Source organism: Cherax quadricarinatus, chromosome 7, assembly GCF_038502225.1.
Source record: "Cherax quadricarinatus isolate ZL_2023a chromosome 7, ASM3850222v1, whole genome shotgun sequence".
NCBI lineage: Eukaryota > Metazoa > Arthropoda > Malacostraca > Decapoda > Parastacidae > Cherax > Cherax quadricarinatus.
The window spans coordinates 8,495,887-8,510,306 of NC_091298.1; the positions used below are offsets into that span (position 1 = coordinate 8,495,887).

General features: G+C 39.6%; 2 protein-coding genes across 5 annotated transcripts in view; both read left to right on the forward strand.

Moving 5' to 3' along the window:
* The window catches only part of ATPCL (ATP-citrate synthase), a 391,624-nt gene that overhangs the window by 189,676 nt on the left and 187,528 nt on the right, over nucleotides 1-14,420 (forward strand). The window lies entirely within an intron of this gene.
* The window catches only part of LOC128685397 (polyamine-modulated factor 1-binding protein 1), a 30,499-nt gene that overhangs the window by 1,691 nt on the left and 14,388 nt on the right, over nucleotides 1-14,420 (forward strand). For 2 of the 3 annotated variants that reach the window (XM_070082256.1, XM_070082255.1), the window contains exons 2-3: nucleotides 542-746; nucleotides 1,639-1,748. In XM_070082256.1, the coding sequence (XP_069938357.1) occupies nucleotides 542-746; nucleotides 1,639-1,728 (295 nt within the window). In that variant the 3' untranslated portion in view covers nucleotides 1,729-1,748. Of the gene's footprint in view, nucleotides 1-541; nucleotides 747-1,638; nucleotides 2,161-14,420 lie in introns of those variants that run through there. The other variant, XM_053771923.2, reaches the window with a different exon arrangement.

Sequence of the window (14,420 nt, forward strand, 5' to 3'; positions counted from 1 at the left end):
TGATTTAAGTTTCATATTTTAAGTTAAGGTTATTGCCTGTTGATAATTTTATGAATTTTATACATAGGAAAACTCTTTGCCAGTAGGACAATATCAGTGTTTTCTCCTGATCGATCAGTGGCATTCATGGATTTATTGTGGTTATATCTTATGTCTTAGTATTATAGATCTGTGCATGTGAAAGAAAATGCACAACTGAAGGATGAGAATTTATTTCCAAATGAACACAGATCTTGCTGATGTCACATCTTTTATCAATCAGGAAAACTCTCTGCTAGTTTCTTATTGTTGAAGAGTTCTCCTTTCTGTACTGCACTGTATACATAGTACTTTTAGTAAAAGTGTGGGCAAGCATTTCTATAAATACAGATATATTAAAATAAATATGTATGTAAACTATTATAGTTAGTATTGTCTTTGAAATTAAGTGCACTATATTCACTACAGTATGTACCTTAAAACTTTCTCAAATTAGCCATATCAGAATCACTTTGGCATCTTTTCTGACAAATTTAATAGCTAACTGATGAAAATCTTTCAGATTTAGATCCATTAATAAGGATGCAACAGGGAAAAAATCATGGGAAAAAAAGATGAAAATAAAACAAAATCGCCAGAATGTTATGGCAAAAAGTGCAGCAATACAAGCTGAGAAACAACGGAAAAAAGATGAGCTACGAGAACGACGACGTCTTAACAAGATCCGCAGAGAGGAAAATGCCAAGAAAGCAGAAATAGTGCAAGTGGTAAGCCCAAGGAAATTTTGAATTCATTTATTATTTATAATTACCTGTACTGTATATACATATATCATACCTTGTATACTTATTAATCCTCTTTTTCATAAAATAATTATTACTTATACTATACATAGCTCATTTAAAGGCTCCCCATATTCATTTACCCCTGGCACCCCAAATTTACCTACTACAGTGGAACCTCAAAAATCGAACTGCTCCCAACACAACCATTTATGTAAGTGTATTTTTGTAAGTGCTTTTATAAGTGTATTTTTGAGGGTCTGAAATGGACTAATCTAATTTACATTATTCCTGATGGGAATAAATTCATTCGGTAAAGGCACTCAAACAGCCTTCTGGACCGAAGAAAGTTCGATATTTGAGGTTCCACTGTACTCCTTCCACAACATTTTTACCCACTTTAGCATTGAGATCCCCAACCACAAGTACTCTCTCACTTGGTTCAAAACTCCCCATGCACTAACTCACCATTTCCCAAAATCTCTTTCTCCTCTACACTTCTCTCTCTTCCAGGTGCATAAAACTTAATATAACCCACTTTTCACATCCAACCCTTATTTTGCACCATATAATCCTTGAATTTATACATTTATATTCCCTCTTTTCCTGCCATAAATTCAACATTATTGCTGCTACTTCTTTAGCTCTAACTCGATTTGAAACCCCCGACCTAATCCCATTTATTTCTCCCCACAAACTCTCCTACCCCCTTCAGCTTTGTTTCACTTAAAGCCAGGACATCCAGCTTGCATATTTGTGAAAAAAAGAAAGACCAGCAGTCCTGCCAAAGTGCCAATTTTTTTTTAACGTCGTTTGAATAAAAAATGCGAATATCTTTATCTCATTTAGTGAATACTTATACTTTTTTTTTTTCCAGATAAAAAATCCATTGAAGATAAAGAAGATGAAGCGGAAGCAGCTAAGATACATAGAGACGAGGGACACCTCAGAGATTGTAAAGAATTAGAATAGGTGATAATTTTGCAGGTATTTTAAGATTCATATACTATTCTACAGTAAAGTGTGGTAGAATAAAAGTTAATATCAGGGAAAGATACTTGGTAAAATCATTCTTCTTATAATTCCTGAAAGATTTATTGTACATGTGCTGTTTGTTCTCTGTAAGATAGGTGGGAATGTGTGAATTCAAAGTGTTATCTGATATGCAGTGTCCATGCATCTCTGAAAAGATACCTGTTGAATGAAGGTTGGTGAATGGATTCTTCTTTCAGCCATCCTACTTTAGTGGGTGATGTGAAAAGACAGAACTACAAATTATGGGTTAATATTGTATTAGAAAGTTTCTCATCCAAGATATTTCATATTCATCAAAGATTAAGGAGTTTTGGGTTATTTTACATCACTCTACATGGAACAATAAATGAGTGTTGTTTTTAAATATGTGTTTTTTTAAATAGGTCACAAAAAATGCTTCTTCTTTCCACAAACCGGCTGTATCCCACCGAGGCAGGGTGGCCCAAAAAGAAAAACGAGTTTCTCTTTTCAAATTTAGTAATTTATACAGGAAAAAGGGTTACTAGCCCCTTGCTCCCAGCATTTTAGTCGCCTCTTACAACACACATGGCTTACAGAGGAAGAATTCTGTTCCACTTCCCCATGGAGACAAAAAATGCTTATCAGTGGAAAAATATGAAGGAACACCAGATACTGGCCAGAAGATTACTTGAAATGGTTCTCCAGATATTGCCAGAAAGTACCTAAATTAATTAATTTAGCAATAATGACGAAATTTGAAACATTTTAATAATAAATGAAGGTGTTCACCACAGCCTTGGTAAATGTTCTTTATTTTTCTGAGATTCTAAAGAGGAAAATTTATTTCTAAACTGTTTTACCTTATTGGCCATCTCCCACTGATGTAGGGTGACCAAGGGAAAGGAAACGCATTCTTTCTTCTCTCGACAAACTGGCCGTATCCCACCGAGGCAGGGTGGCCCAAAAAGAAAAATTTAAAGTTTTTTTTTTTTTTTTAATTTAGTAATTTATACATGAGAAGGGGTTACTAGCCCTTTGCTCCTGGTATTTTAGTCTCCTCTTACAACATGCATGGCTTATGGAGGAATTCTGTTCCATTTCCCCATGGAGATAAGAGGAAATAAACAAGAACAAGAACTAATAAGAAAATAGAGAACCCAGAGTGGTGTGTATATATATGCTTGTACTCTTCAAAATCTTTGCTGAGGACACATTCTGTCCACAATTTTTTCCAAGCAGAGTTCATCGCCCTGGAAGTCACTCCCTGCCAAGCCTTACCTATAAGGTTTATGCAATGGAGGATATTGAAGTGATCTTTCCAGAACTCTCTTAGAATCAATTCAGAGTCCGAGGTTATGTTAAAGCACCTTTGAAACATTGATTTGGTGTAGAGTTTTTTGAAGTTTGAAATGATCTGCTGATCCATGGGCTAGAGGAGAGGAGTGGTATTAGGGGGCAAGAACTTCACTGTGATAAAATTAAACTCCATCATTTGCTCTTCCAAGTCTGGAGGATGAGCAGGAGCATTGTCTATTACCAGGAGGCACTTGAGTTCCAATTTATTTTCCAGGAGGTATTTCTTCACACTGGGGCCAAACACTAATTGAACCAATCAAGGAAAATGTCCCTCGTGACCCATGCCTTACTGTAAGTTAGCCTTCCACATCACACACAAATTAGCCTTCGCGACACTGTTTCTCTTGAACGCTCTGGGATTTTCAGAGTGATACACCAGTAAAGGCTTCACTTTGAAATCTCCACTAGCATTACCACACAATATGAGAGTTAGCCTGTCTTTCATAGGCTTGTGTCCTGGCAGTGTCTTTTCCTCCTGTGTGATGTAGGTCCTCTTTGGCATTTTCTTCCAAAAGAAGCCTGTTTCATCACAATTGAACACTTGTTGGGGACGAATCCTTCACCCTCTGCATAGTCCTTGAATTCACTTATGAATTTTTCAGCCGCATGTTTGTCTGAACTGGCAGCCTCACCATGCCTTGCAACATTGTGTATGTCATTTTGCTTTTTGAAATTTTCGAACCAGCTTTTGCTGGCCTTGAATTCACCTACATTAGCACTCATTCCAGGCCTTTTCTCTACAAGATCGTCATGCAGCTGCCTTGCCTTTTGGCGTATTATCTACTGTGTAACACTATCTCCTGCTAACTCTTTTTGTTTGATCCACACCAGCAACAATTTCTCAACATCTTCGATTATTTGCGATCTCTTTCGTGAGTATATTCACCCCTTTCACAACATCAGCTTCCTTGATTTCCTTTTTCTTCGCCATGATGGGAGTGATGGTTGAATGGGCCTTACTGTACATCCTGGAGAGCTCCACCACACACACTCCACTTTCATATGACCGCCGATTTCAAAGCCAATTCACGAAAATCAGGCCAATATTTTGACGAAAAAAGTAGCCAATTTCCAAAATCATGATATTTAACCCGTAAACGGTCCAAACGTATTTGTATATGTTTTTACCGCTAGTGCCCCAAACGTATATAGTATACGTTTTATGTGTCATACATTTTACATTGCCACGATAAGCCTGAGTCGCCTAGACATGAGAGAATGGGTGTGAGCACTCACTGTGCGCCATATTAAAATAATTGGGGATGCCTATGTACCATATGCTCTTTTTTCCTATTAAAAAACAGAAATGTTTTTTCTCAAAAAAGTTGGGGCAGTACGGTAGTGAACGTATATATACGTTTGGACCGTTTACGGGTTAAGGGGGGACGAAATTCAAGGGTCCACTGTATTATTATTAGTAGTATTATTATGGGGTCTTCAACAGTTATTTTAATGTTTACCTGCATGCCAGCACAGTGTGTAAGTTTATTTTAGGTACAGGTACACATAAGTATAATTATCAGAATATGAATAAACTATGCAATGACTTTTAACCCTTTGAGAGTCTGTGTTGTTGTTCTACGGTTTTAAAGCCAGGGTCCATGCCATATTACTATACGATGAGCTTGGCTCATAACTTGTGAGCAGTAAATTTGGGTGTAGATACGAGAGAAGGGGTCTGTGTGATAAATGTGCACCATGTAAAAAATAGCCTGCAGCACACATTGCATAATTAGAAAAAAACTGCGACAGTGTGTTTTTGGTTTAAAGCAGCGACTTTGTGGTGTATTTTTGATAGAATGGAAGATATATTACAGAAATAGAGATGATCTTGATGGTTTAAGAATGGAAAATAGCTTGAAATTGAACTCAAAGTAGCAGAAATGTTTGATTTTTGCCGATGTTCAAGAGTAAACAGATCGCATCACACGTCCATTACATGTCAACTAGTGGTTCTAATATGTGTTCATGAATGCACTGATTATTTATATAATTATTGCAGTATTGCATTACAGTAAATCTATTAGGTGTGAATAAAAATTCATGTGAATAAAAATCAAAATGGAATTCATGTGTAAAACCTGGAAGCATAACTAATGAACAGAGGAAATGGTATTTTAGTGCCAGGAATGCCTGCATTTTTTATTCTGGACCCTATTTTGAAATTTGTGTAAAATTGGCCAAATTACCAATTTGATACTTCTAGTCCTGAAACCAATCAAAATCATCCTCATTTCACCAGTATATCTTCAAAGAATAGAAGCATCAGGGAAGAGAGAGGTGAAGGTTTATAAACTAAAAGAGGAGGCAGTTAGGGTAAGATATAAACAGCTATTGGAGGATAGATGGGCCAATGAGAGCATAGGCAATGGGGTCGAAGAGGTATGGGGTAGGTTTAAAAATGTAGTGTTAGAGTGTTCAGCAAAAGTTTGTGGTTACAGGAAAGTGGGTGCAGGAGGGAAGAGGAGCGATTGGTGGAATGATGATGTAAAGAGAGTAGTAAGGGAGAAAAAGTTAGCATATGAGAAGTTTTTACAAAGTAGAAGTGATGCAAGGAGGGAAGAGTATATGGAGAAAAAGAGAGAGGTTAAGAGAGTGGTGAAGCAATGTAAAAAGAGAGCAAATGAGAGAGTGGGTGAGATGTTATCAACAAATTTTGTTGAAAATAAGAAAAAGTTTTGGAGTGAGATTAACAAGTTAAGAAAGCCTAGAGAACAAATGGATTTGTCAGTTAAAAATAGGAGAGAAGAGTTATTAAATGGAGAGTTAGAGGTATTGGGAAGATGGAGGGAATATTTTGAGGAATTGTTAAATGTTGACGAAGATAGGGAAGTTGTGATTACGTGTATGGGGCAAGGAGGAATAACATCTTGTAGGAGTGAGGAAGAGCCAGTTGTGAGTGTGGGGGAAGTTCGTGAGGCAGTAGGTAAAATGAAAGGGGGTAAGGCAGCCGGGATTGATGGGATAAAGATAGAAATGTTAAAAGCAGGTGGGGATATAGTTTTGGAGTGGTTGGTGCAATTATTTAATAAATGTATAGAAGAGGGTAAGGTACCTAGGGATTGGCAGAGAGCATGCATAGTTCCTTTGTATAAAGGCAAAGGGGATAAAAGAGAGTGCAAAAATTATAGGGGGATAAGTCTGTTGAGTATACCTGGTAAAGTGTATGGTAGAGTTATAATTGAAAGAATTAAGAGTAAGACGGAGAATAGGATAGCAGATGAACAAGGAGGCTTTAGGAAAGGTAGGGGGTGTGTGGACCAGGCGTTTACAGTGAAACATATAAGTGAACAGTATTTAGATAAGGCTAAAGAGGTCTTTGTGGCATTTATGGATTTGGAAAAGGCGTATGACAGGGTGGATAGGGGGGCAATGTGGCAGATGTTGCAAGTGTATGGTGTAGGAGGTAGGTTACTGAAAGCAGTGAAGAGTTTTTACGAGGATAGTGAGGCTCAAGTTAGAGTATGTAGGAAAGAGGGAAATTTTTTCCCAGTAAAAGTAGGCCTTAGACAAGGATGTGTGATGTCACCGTGGTTGTTTAATATATTTATAGATGGGGTTGTAAGAGAAGTAAATGCGAGGGTCTTGGCAAAAGGCGTGGAGTTAAAAGATAAAGAATCACACACAAAGTGGGAGTTGTCACAGCTGCTCTTTGCTGATGACACTGTTCTCTTGGGAGATTCTGAAGAGAAGTTGCAGAGATTGGTGGATGAATTTGGTAGGGTGTGCAAAAGAAGAAAATTAAAGGTGAATACAGGAAAGAGTAAGGTTATGAGGATAACAAAAAGATTAGGTGATGAAAGATTGGATATCAGATTGGAGGGAGAGAGTATGGAGGAGGTGAACGTATTCAGATATTTGGGAGTGGACGTGTCAGCGGATGGGTCTATGAAAGATGAGGTGAATCATAGAATTGATGAGGGAAAAAGAGTGAGTGGTGCACTTAGGAGTCTGTGGAGACAAAGAACTTTGTCCTTGGAGGCAAAGAGGGGAATGTATGAGAGTATAGTTTTACCAACGCTCTTATATGGGTGTGAAGCGTGGGTGATGAATGTTGCAGCGAGGAGAAGGCTGGAGGCAGTGGAGATGTCATGTCTGAGGGCAATGTGTGGTGTGAATATAATGCAGAGAATTCGTAGTTTGGAAGTCAGAAGGAGGTGCGGGATTACCAAAACTGTTGTCCAGAGGGCTGAGGAAGGGTTGTTGAGGTGGTTCGGACATGTAGAGAGAATGGAGCGAAACAGAATGACTTCAAGAGTATATCAGTCTGTAGTGGAAGGAAGGCGGGGTAGGCGTCGGCCTAGGAAAGGTTGGAGGGAGGGGGTAAAGGAGGTTTTGTGTGCGAGGGGCTTGGACTTCCAGCAGGCATGCGTGAGCATGTTTGATAGGAGTGAATGGAGACAAATGGTTTTTAATACTTGACATGCTGTTGGAGTGTGAGCAAAGTAACATTTATGAAGGGATTCAGGGAAACCGGCAGGCCGGACTTGAGTCCTGGAGATGGGAAGTACAGTGCCTGCACTCTGAAGGAGGGGTGTTAATGTTGCAGTTTAAAAACTGTAGTGTAAAGCACCCTTCTGGCAAGACAGTGATGGAGTGAATGATGGTGAAAGTTTTTCTTTTTCGGGCACCCTGCCTTGGTGGGAATCGGCCAGTGTGATAAAATAAAATAAAAATCTTCAATTCTGTCAAAAGGATACAAAAAAACAGCTAATAAACCTCCCCCCCCCCCAAATCAAAGAAAACATCTCAAAATTGCTATTGTAAACAAAACACAAAGTCAGAGTTATGCTTTTTAATGTTCAGCTTACATTTTTATGGTAAGGAATTAGCCATTTAGTATTTAAATCACAGAACAGGGCTCAAACTCATGGTATGAGTCATAACACTCACAGGCCAGTGATTTGTTTGCAATCGTACATGTGAGTGTTATTTAGTATCTGATTTCCTTCTGTTACTTTAATTTTTCCTTTTGACTGTAGTACCTCATATTGACTCTTGCTTAACATGTTTGCATAAACCCTTCCAGTTAGCTATAGCTGTAAAACTTGCAGTGCTGGTCCTGATAGCTTATAGGTATACAGTACAGTGGACCCTCGGTTATCGGCCGTAATCTGTTCCAGAAGCTCGGCCTAAGACTGAAATGGCCGAAAACCGAAATAACATTTCCCGTAAGAATTAATGCAAATACAATTAGTCTGTTTCAGGCAAAAATATTCATAACAAAAAATTTTTTTTTTTAACAATATACAAGTAGTATTACATACCTTTATTGAAGGCTAATGCTGGCTTCTGGAAGATAGGGAGGAGGAAAGAGGGAGGAGTTAATGTTTGGAAAGGGAATCCCCCTCCATAAAGACTTTAGGTAGCAAAGCCTTCTCTGGGGTTATTTCCCTTCTTTGTCTTTTAATGCCACTAGGACCAGCTTGAGAGTCACTGGACCCCTGTCGCACAAAATAACTATCAAGAGTGCTCTGTTTCTGGTGTATCTTTAAGATTTCCCTGAAGTGGAACAGGGGTTTGTCACTGAACATGTTGCAGATATGGCTTGTTTCAGCTTGGTCAGGGTGGTATTTCTCTACAAAAGCTTGCACCCTGGTCCACATTGCATACACCTCTTTAATCTCTGAAGAAGGCACCACCTTCATTCCCTCTGCCTCCTCCTCTGAAGCAAGTTCCTCAGTCTGCAGTCTGTTGCTGTTTGAGTTGAAGCTCTTGCAACTCTTCAGTGGTTAGCTCTTCCCTGTGGTCCTCCACCAACTCTTCCACATCCTCGCCACTCGCCTCCAACCCCAGGGACTTCCCCAGTGCCACAATAGAGTTCACAGGATTGGCAGAGTCAGGGTCAGCCTCAAACCCTTCAAAATCCCTCTCTTGGACACAACCTGGCCACAATTTTCTCCAAGCAGAGTTCAAAGTCCTAGAAGTCACTCCCTCCCAAGCCTTACTTATAAATCTTATGCAACTGAGGATAGTGAAGTGATCTTTCCAGAACTCTCTTAGGGTCAACTGAATGTGGGAGGTTACCTCAAAGCACTTTTCAAACACTGCTTTTGTGTAGAGTTTTTTGAAGTTAGAAATGACCTGCTGGTCCATGGGCTGGAGGAGAGTGGTGGTATTAGGAGGCAAGAACTTCACTTTTATGAAATTAAAGTCCCTAAACACTTGGTCTTCCAAGTCTGGAGGATGTGCAGGAGCATTGTCCAGTACCAGGAGGCACTTGAGTGGCAATTTCTTTTCCAGGAGGTATTTTTTACACTTGTGCCAAACACATCATTAACCCACTCTCTGAAAATGTGACCCATGCCTTTTGATTAGCTTTCCACATCACACACAATCTGTTCTTGATGACATTGCTTTTCTTGAATACTTTGGGTTTTTCTGAGTGATACACCAATAAAAGCTTCACTTTAGCCCTTTGACTGTTTCGGTCGTGTGTGTACGCCGTACAAGCCAACGTGTTTGACATATACAGTGGACCCCCGCATAACGATCACCTCCGAATACGACCAATTATGTAAGTGCGTTTGTACGTGTATGTTTGGGGGTCTGAAATGGACTAATCTACTTCACAACATTCCTTATGGGAACAAATTCGGTCAGTACTGGCACCTGAACATACTTCTGGAGTGAAAAAATATCGTTAACCGGGGGTCCACTGTATATACTCAAAAATTCTAGTGGCTTCAAATCAAGTGGGAGAAAGCTGGTAGGCCCACATGTGAGAGAATGGGTGTGTGGTCAGTGTGCACTGTATAAAAAAGATCTTGCAGCACGCAGTGCATAATGAGAAAAAAAACTCCGACTGTGTTTTTGGATTAAAGCGCCGAATTTGAGGTGTATTTTCGTGTAGTATTTATGGTTGTATTCTCGTTTTCTTGGTCTCATTTGATAGAGTGGAAAACATATTACAGAAATAGAGATGATTTTGATTGGTTTTACAATGAAAAGGACCTTGAAATGGAGCTCAAATTAGGGGCAATGTTTGATTTTTGCAGATGTTCAAGAGTAAACAAATGACATCATTGTCCAATAAATGTCCAACTAGCCATTCTGATATGCAGTCATGGATGGGTTGACATTTATACAATTATTACAATATTGCAGTAGTCTGCATAACAATAAATCTTGTTTTTTGTTTGAATAAAAATTCAAAATAGAAAGCAAGAGTAATAACAGACGTAATAATGGAGACGACTGATGAACAAAGAAAATGTTATTTTAGAGCCGGGAATGTCTGCATTGTTCATTCTGGACCCTATTTTGAAATTGGCATATTTTTTAATTTGTGTGAAATTGGCCAAATTACTATTTTCTGACCACTTTATTGGATAGTTGACGTCGATAAATGGGCAGTTTCTTGTATTCATTCGATAGAACAAATGGAGTTCTAAAGAAATACATAGCTATGAGTTTGGTCAACTGGAACAATGGAATTAGCCAATCACTTTATTGGGTAATTGAAATAGTTGATCGGGCAATTTCTCATGCTCAGTAGATAAAATAGCTAAGAATTTGGTCTAATGGAACAATGTAATTGGGCAAAAATAGGACTTGGTGGGCAAAATTGCTGATGTGTAAATATGGCTGACACTGCAAAATTCGCGAGAGCGTAATTTTGTCAATTTTTTGTCAATTTTCTTACTTTTTGTTTTATTACTTTCAGAAAAAATTCTCAACCATTTCATAAGAATTTTTTTTTTTTTTTAAATTCTTGTACCCTGTGGGGAATTTTCAAATTGGGGGTCTGGACCCTCAAAGGGTTAATTGTCATTTTCCATGTTCATGTAGTCTGATTATGCAAACTACATAAATTTAATTAAAATTTTCAATATAACTGATTTTTTGCTCAAGCAGACACCCCGTCCCCAGTTAATACCTTTTTTTTTTTTCCTTGGGGATGGGGGGGGACTGCTGATGTTAAAAAATAATTAATTTGATAGATTCTTATTATTCAGGAATGCATTTAAGATTATAACAAGGTTGGCTGTGGGAGTATTGTATTCTTGGGAGGTGGAGGAATGTTTATCCAGTAGGGAGTCACAGTACCTAGGGAGTAGGGGGGGGGCCTTGTAATGGTGACTAGTGTATATAGATAAAAGTATGCCATGACCATAAACAATTCTGTAATCAACAGCCTTTGTCCTTTGTGAATCACTTGGCTTAGTGAATTTTGTCAGGTAGCATTACTTGGCAAGGGTGAAAGATGTTATAGGCAGAATGGTTAACCCCTTTCAGTGGCCATCATGGAGCTCTGTCATTGATGCCAGGGTCCTTTTGATATATACCTTTGAAGAGTTTCGAGAGTTTATCTACTCTGAGCCTGGGCATGGGCCAGGCTCGTCTGGTGCTTGCCTGGTCAACCAGGCTGTTGCTGCTGGAGGCCCGCTGCCCCACATATCCATCACAGCCTGGTTGATCTGGCACCTGGTGAAGATATTTGTCCAGTTTCCTCTTGAAGGCTTCTACACTGGTTTCAGCCGTGTTTCTGATATCTTTTGGTAAGATATTGAATAGTCTGAGACCCTGGATGTTGATACAGTGTTCCCTTATTGTCCCCACCGCACCCCTGCTCCTTACTGGGTTTATTTTACACTTCCTCCCATATCTTTCACTCCAGTATGTTGTTATGGCAGTGTCCAGATTTGGGATCAAGCCCTCGAGTACCTTCCAGGTATATATTATCACGTACCTCTCTCTCCTCTGCTCCAAGGAATACATGTTCAAGACCTGCAGGTGTTCCCAGTAGTTTAGGTGCTTTACAGGCTCAGTGTGAGCCGTAAACGATCTCTGTATTTGTTCCAGCTCAGATATTTCTCCTGCCTTGAATGGGGCCATCAACACTGAGCAATATTCTAAGTGAGGGAGCACTAGTGATTTTAAGTGTCCCATCGGCATTATTTCCCTTGTTTTGAAAGTTCTCAATACCCACCCCGTCATCATCCTGGCTGTCATGATCTTTGTCTTGTTATGGTCTATAAAAGAAAGGTCCGCTGACATAATTATTCCTAGGTCTTTTACGTGTTCCTTACGTTCTATTTGGCGACTCTCTTGAGTTTTGTGTATAGTGCGCCTTTTGAGTTCATTCTTTCCATATCTAAGCAGCTGGAGCTTATCACCATTGAATGTCATGTTCTCCACTGCCCACTGGAAAACCCTGTTTATGTCTTCCTGTACTTTTTCAATGTCCTCTACCGTACTGACTTTCATGCTTATTTTAGTGTCATCTGCAGATGATGATACAAAAGTGTGCTGGGTGTTTTTGTCTATGTCTGCTATGAGGATGAGAAACAGCAGAAGTGCCAGGACAGTGCCAGGACTGAGCCGTTTACCTTGCTGATGCTGGATCTTGCCCTGTTCACTACTACTTTTTGTGTTGTGTGTGTTAGGAAACCGAAAATCCATCTGCCTACCTTTCCCATAATGCCCATGCCTTCATTTTGTGCGCTATCACTCCATGATCGCATTTGTCAAACGCCTTTGCAAAATCTGTGCAAATCACATTGGCGTTTTGGTTGTCTTCCAATGCCTCCATAATTCTGTCATAATGGTTCAGCAGCTGTGACGGACATGATCGTCCTGGTCTAAAACCATGCTGGTTTGGGTTATGTTGGTTGTGCTGGTTCATGAAATTTGTAATCTGCCGTCTCATCACTCTTTCGAAGAATTTTATGATGTGAGAGGTTAGGGCTACTGGTCTGGAACTTTTAGCTAGTGCTCTACTACCTCCCTTATGCAAAGGAGCTATGTCTGCACTCCTTAAGGCCCCGGTATTTCACCTAGATCTAAGCTCTTTCTCCAGAGAAGACCGAGGGCTCGTGCTAGTAGTACTTTGCACTTCTTTATAAATAGAGCATTCCATGAATCTGGTCCCGGTGCTGAGTGAGGGCATGTTTTCCATTTCTTTTTCGAAAACTATGGGATTTGTACTAATGTCAGTTAGTTGGTCTGCGTGGCCTCCTTCTGGAGTGAAAAATATTTCTGCATTTTCTACTGTGCTGTCATTTAGTGGGTTGCTGGACACCGACTTCACTTATTTCCTGTTCATCGTCAGTATATGAGTCTCCTCTCAGTAGTGGTCCAATTCTACAGGTAGTTCTTAGCTTGGATTTTGTATAGGAATAGAAATATTTTGGGTTTCTTGCAATATCCTGTATGGCCCTTTGTACTTCTGTGAGGTTTTTGCTCTAATTCAGTGATCTCTGCTAAGTCTCTTTCCTCTTTTGTAGCATATTTGTGTTTATAAGCAGTTCAATAACCCGTTTTCTTCTTCTGTACCATCTCTCATGCTCTCTCTATATCTGATCTTCTGGGTTTCCTCAATGGTGCGCATTTCATACATACTTTGTATGCTTCTGCATTCAGCTTCTCTAGGAACTGGTGGGGATTTAGGGTGCTCATGTCTGATTCCCAGGGTATGATAGCTCTTGGTTTATTTTTTCCCAGTCAATTCTGTGGCTGTTAAAATTAAACTTGCTGAACATCCTGTCTCTAACTAACTTTAGTGATGCAGTTTCCTACCCCTGAGTTAATACTAGTTTGAACTTCTATGATGTTATGGTCAGAGTATATAGCTTTTGTAACTGTTAGGTAAGACACATATGCAACAGTTAGGTATCTTTATTTTGAAACATTTCGCCTACACAGTAGGCTTCTTCAGTCGAGTACAGAGAAGTTGATAGAAGCAGAAGATACTTGAAGACGATGTAATCAGTCCATCACCCTTGAAGTTTTGAGGTGGTCAGTCCTTCAGTCTGGAGAAGAGTATTGTTCCATAGTCTGAAACAATATGGAGTTGAAGTGACAGGATGGAGCCTTATATAACACCAGGAGGTGAGATGTAGGCCACTAGTCGAGGTAAGAATGTATTATTGTTATTATTATAATCAAGGGGGAAGCGCTAAACCCGGAGGATTATACAGCGCCTGGGAGGGGGGATGTGGAAGGCATTCAGGCTTAATTCGGGGAACTGGAGCACAGATCCAATTCCCTAAATCAAGAGCCCCTCACCAACATCAAGGAACCTTCCTTGAGGGGGGTAAGAATGTAGTCGTTGGAAGGTCAGGTCCCTCTCAAATCCAGCCATTCTCACTAGTAGAAGTTGACAAAGTCGATTTCATACAGACCTGAAATCAACTTTGTCAACTTCTACTAGTGAGAATGGCTGGATTTGAGAGGGACCTGACCTTCCAACGACTACATTCTTACCTCTACTAGTGGCCTACATCTCACCTCCTGATGTTATATAAGGCTCCATCCTGTCACTTCAACTCCATATTGTTTCAGACTATGGAACAATGCTCTTCT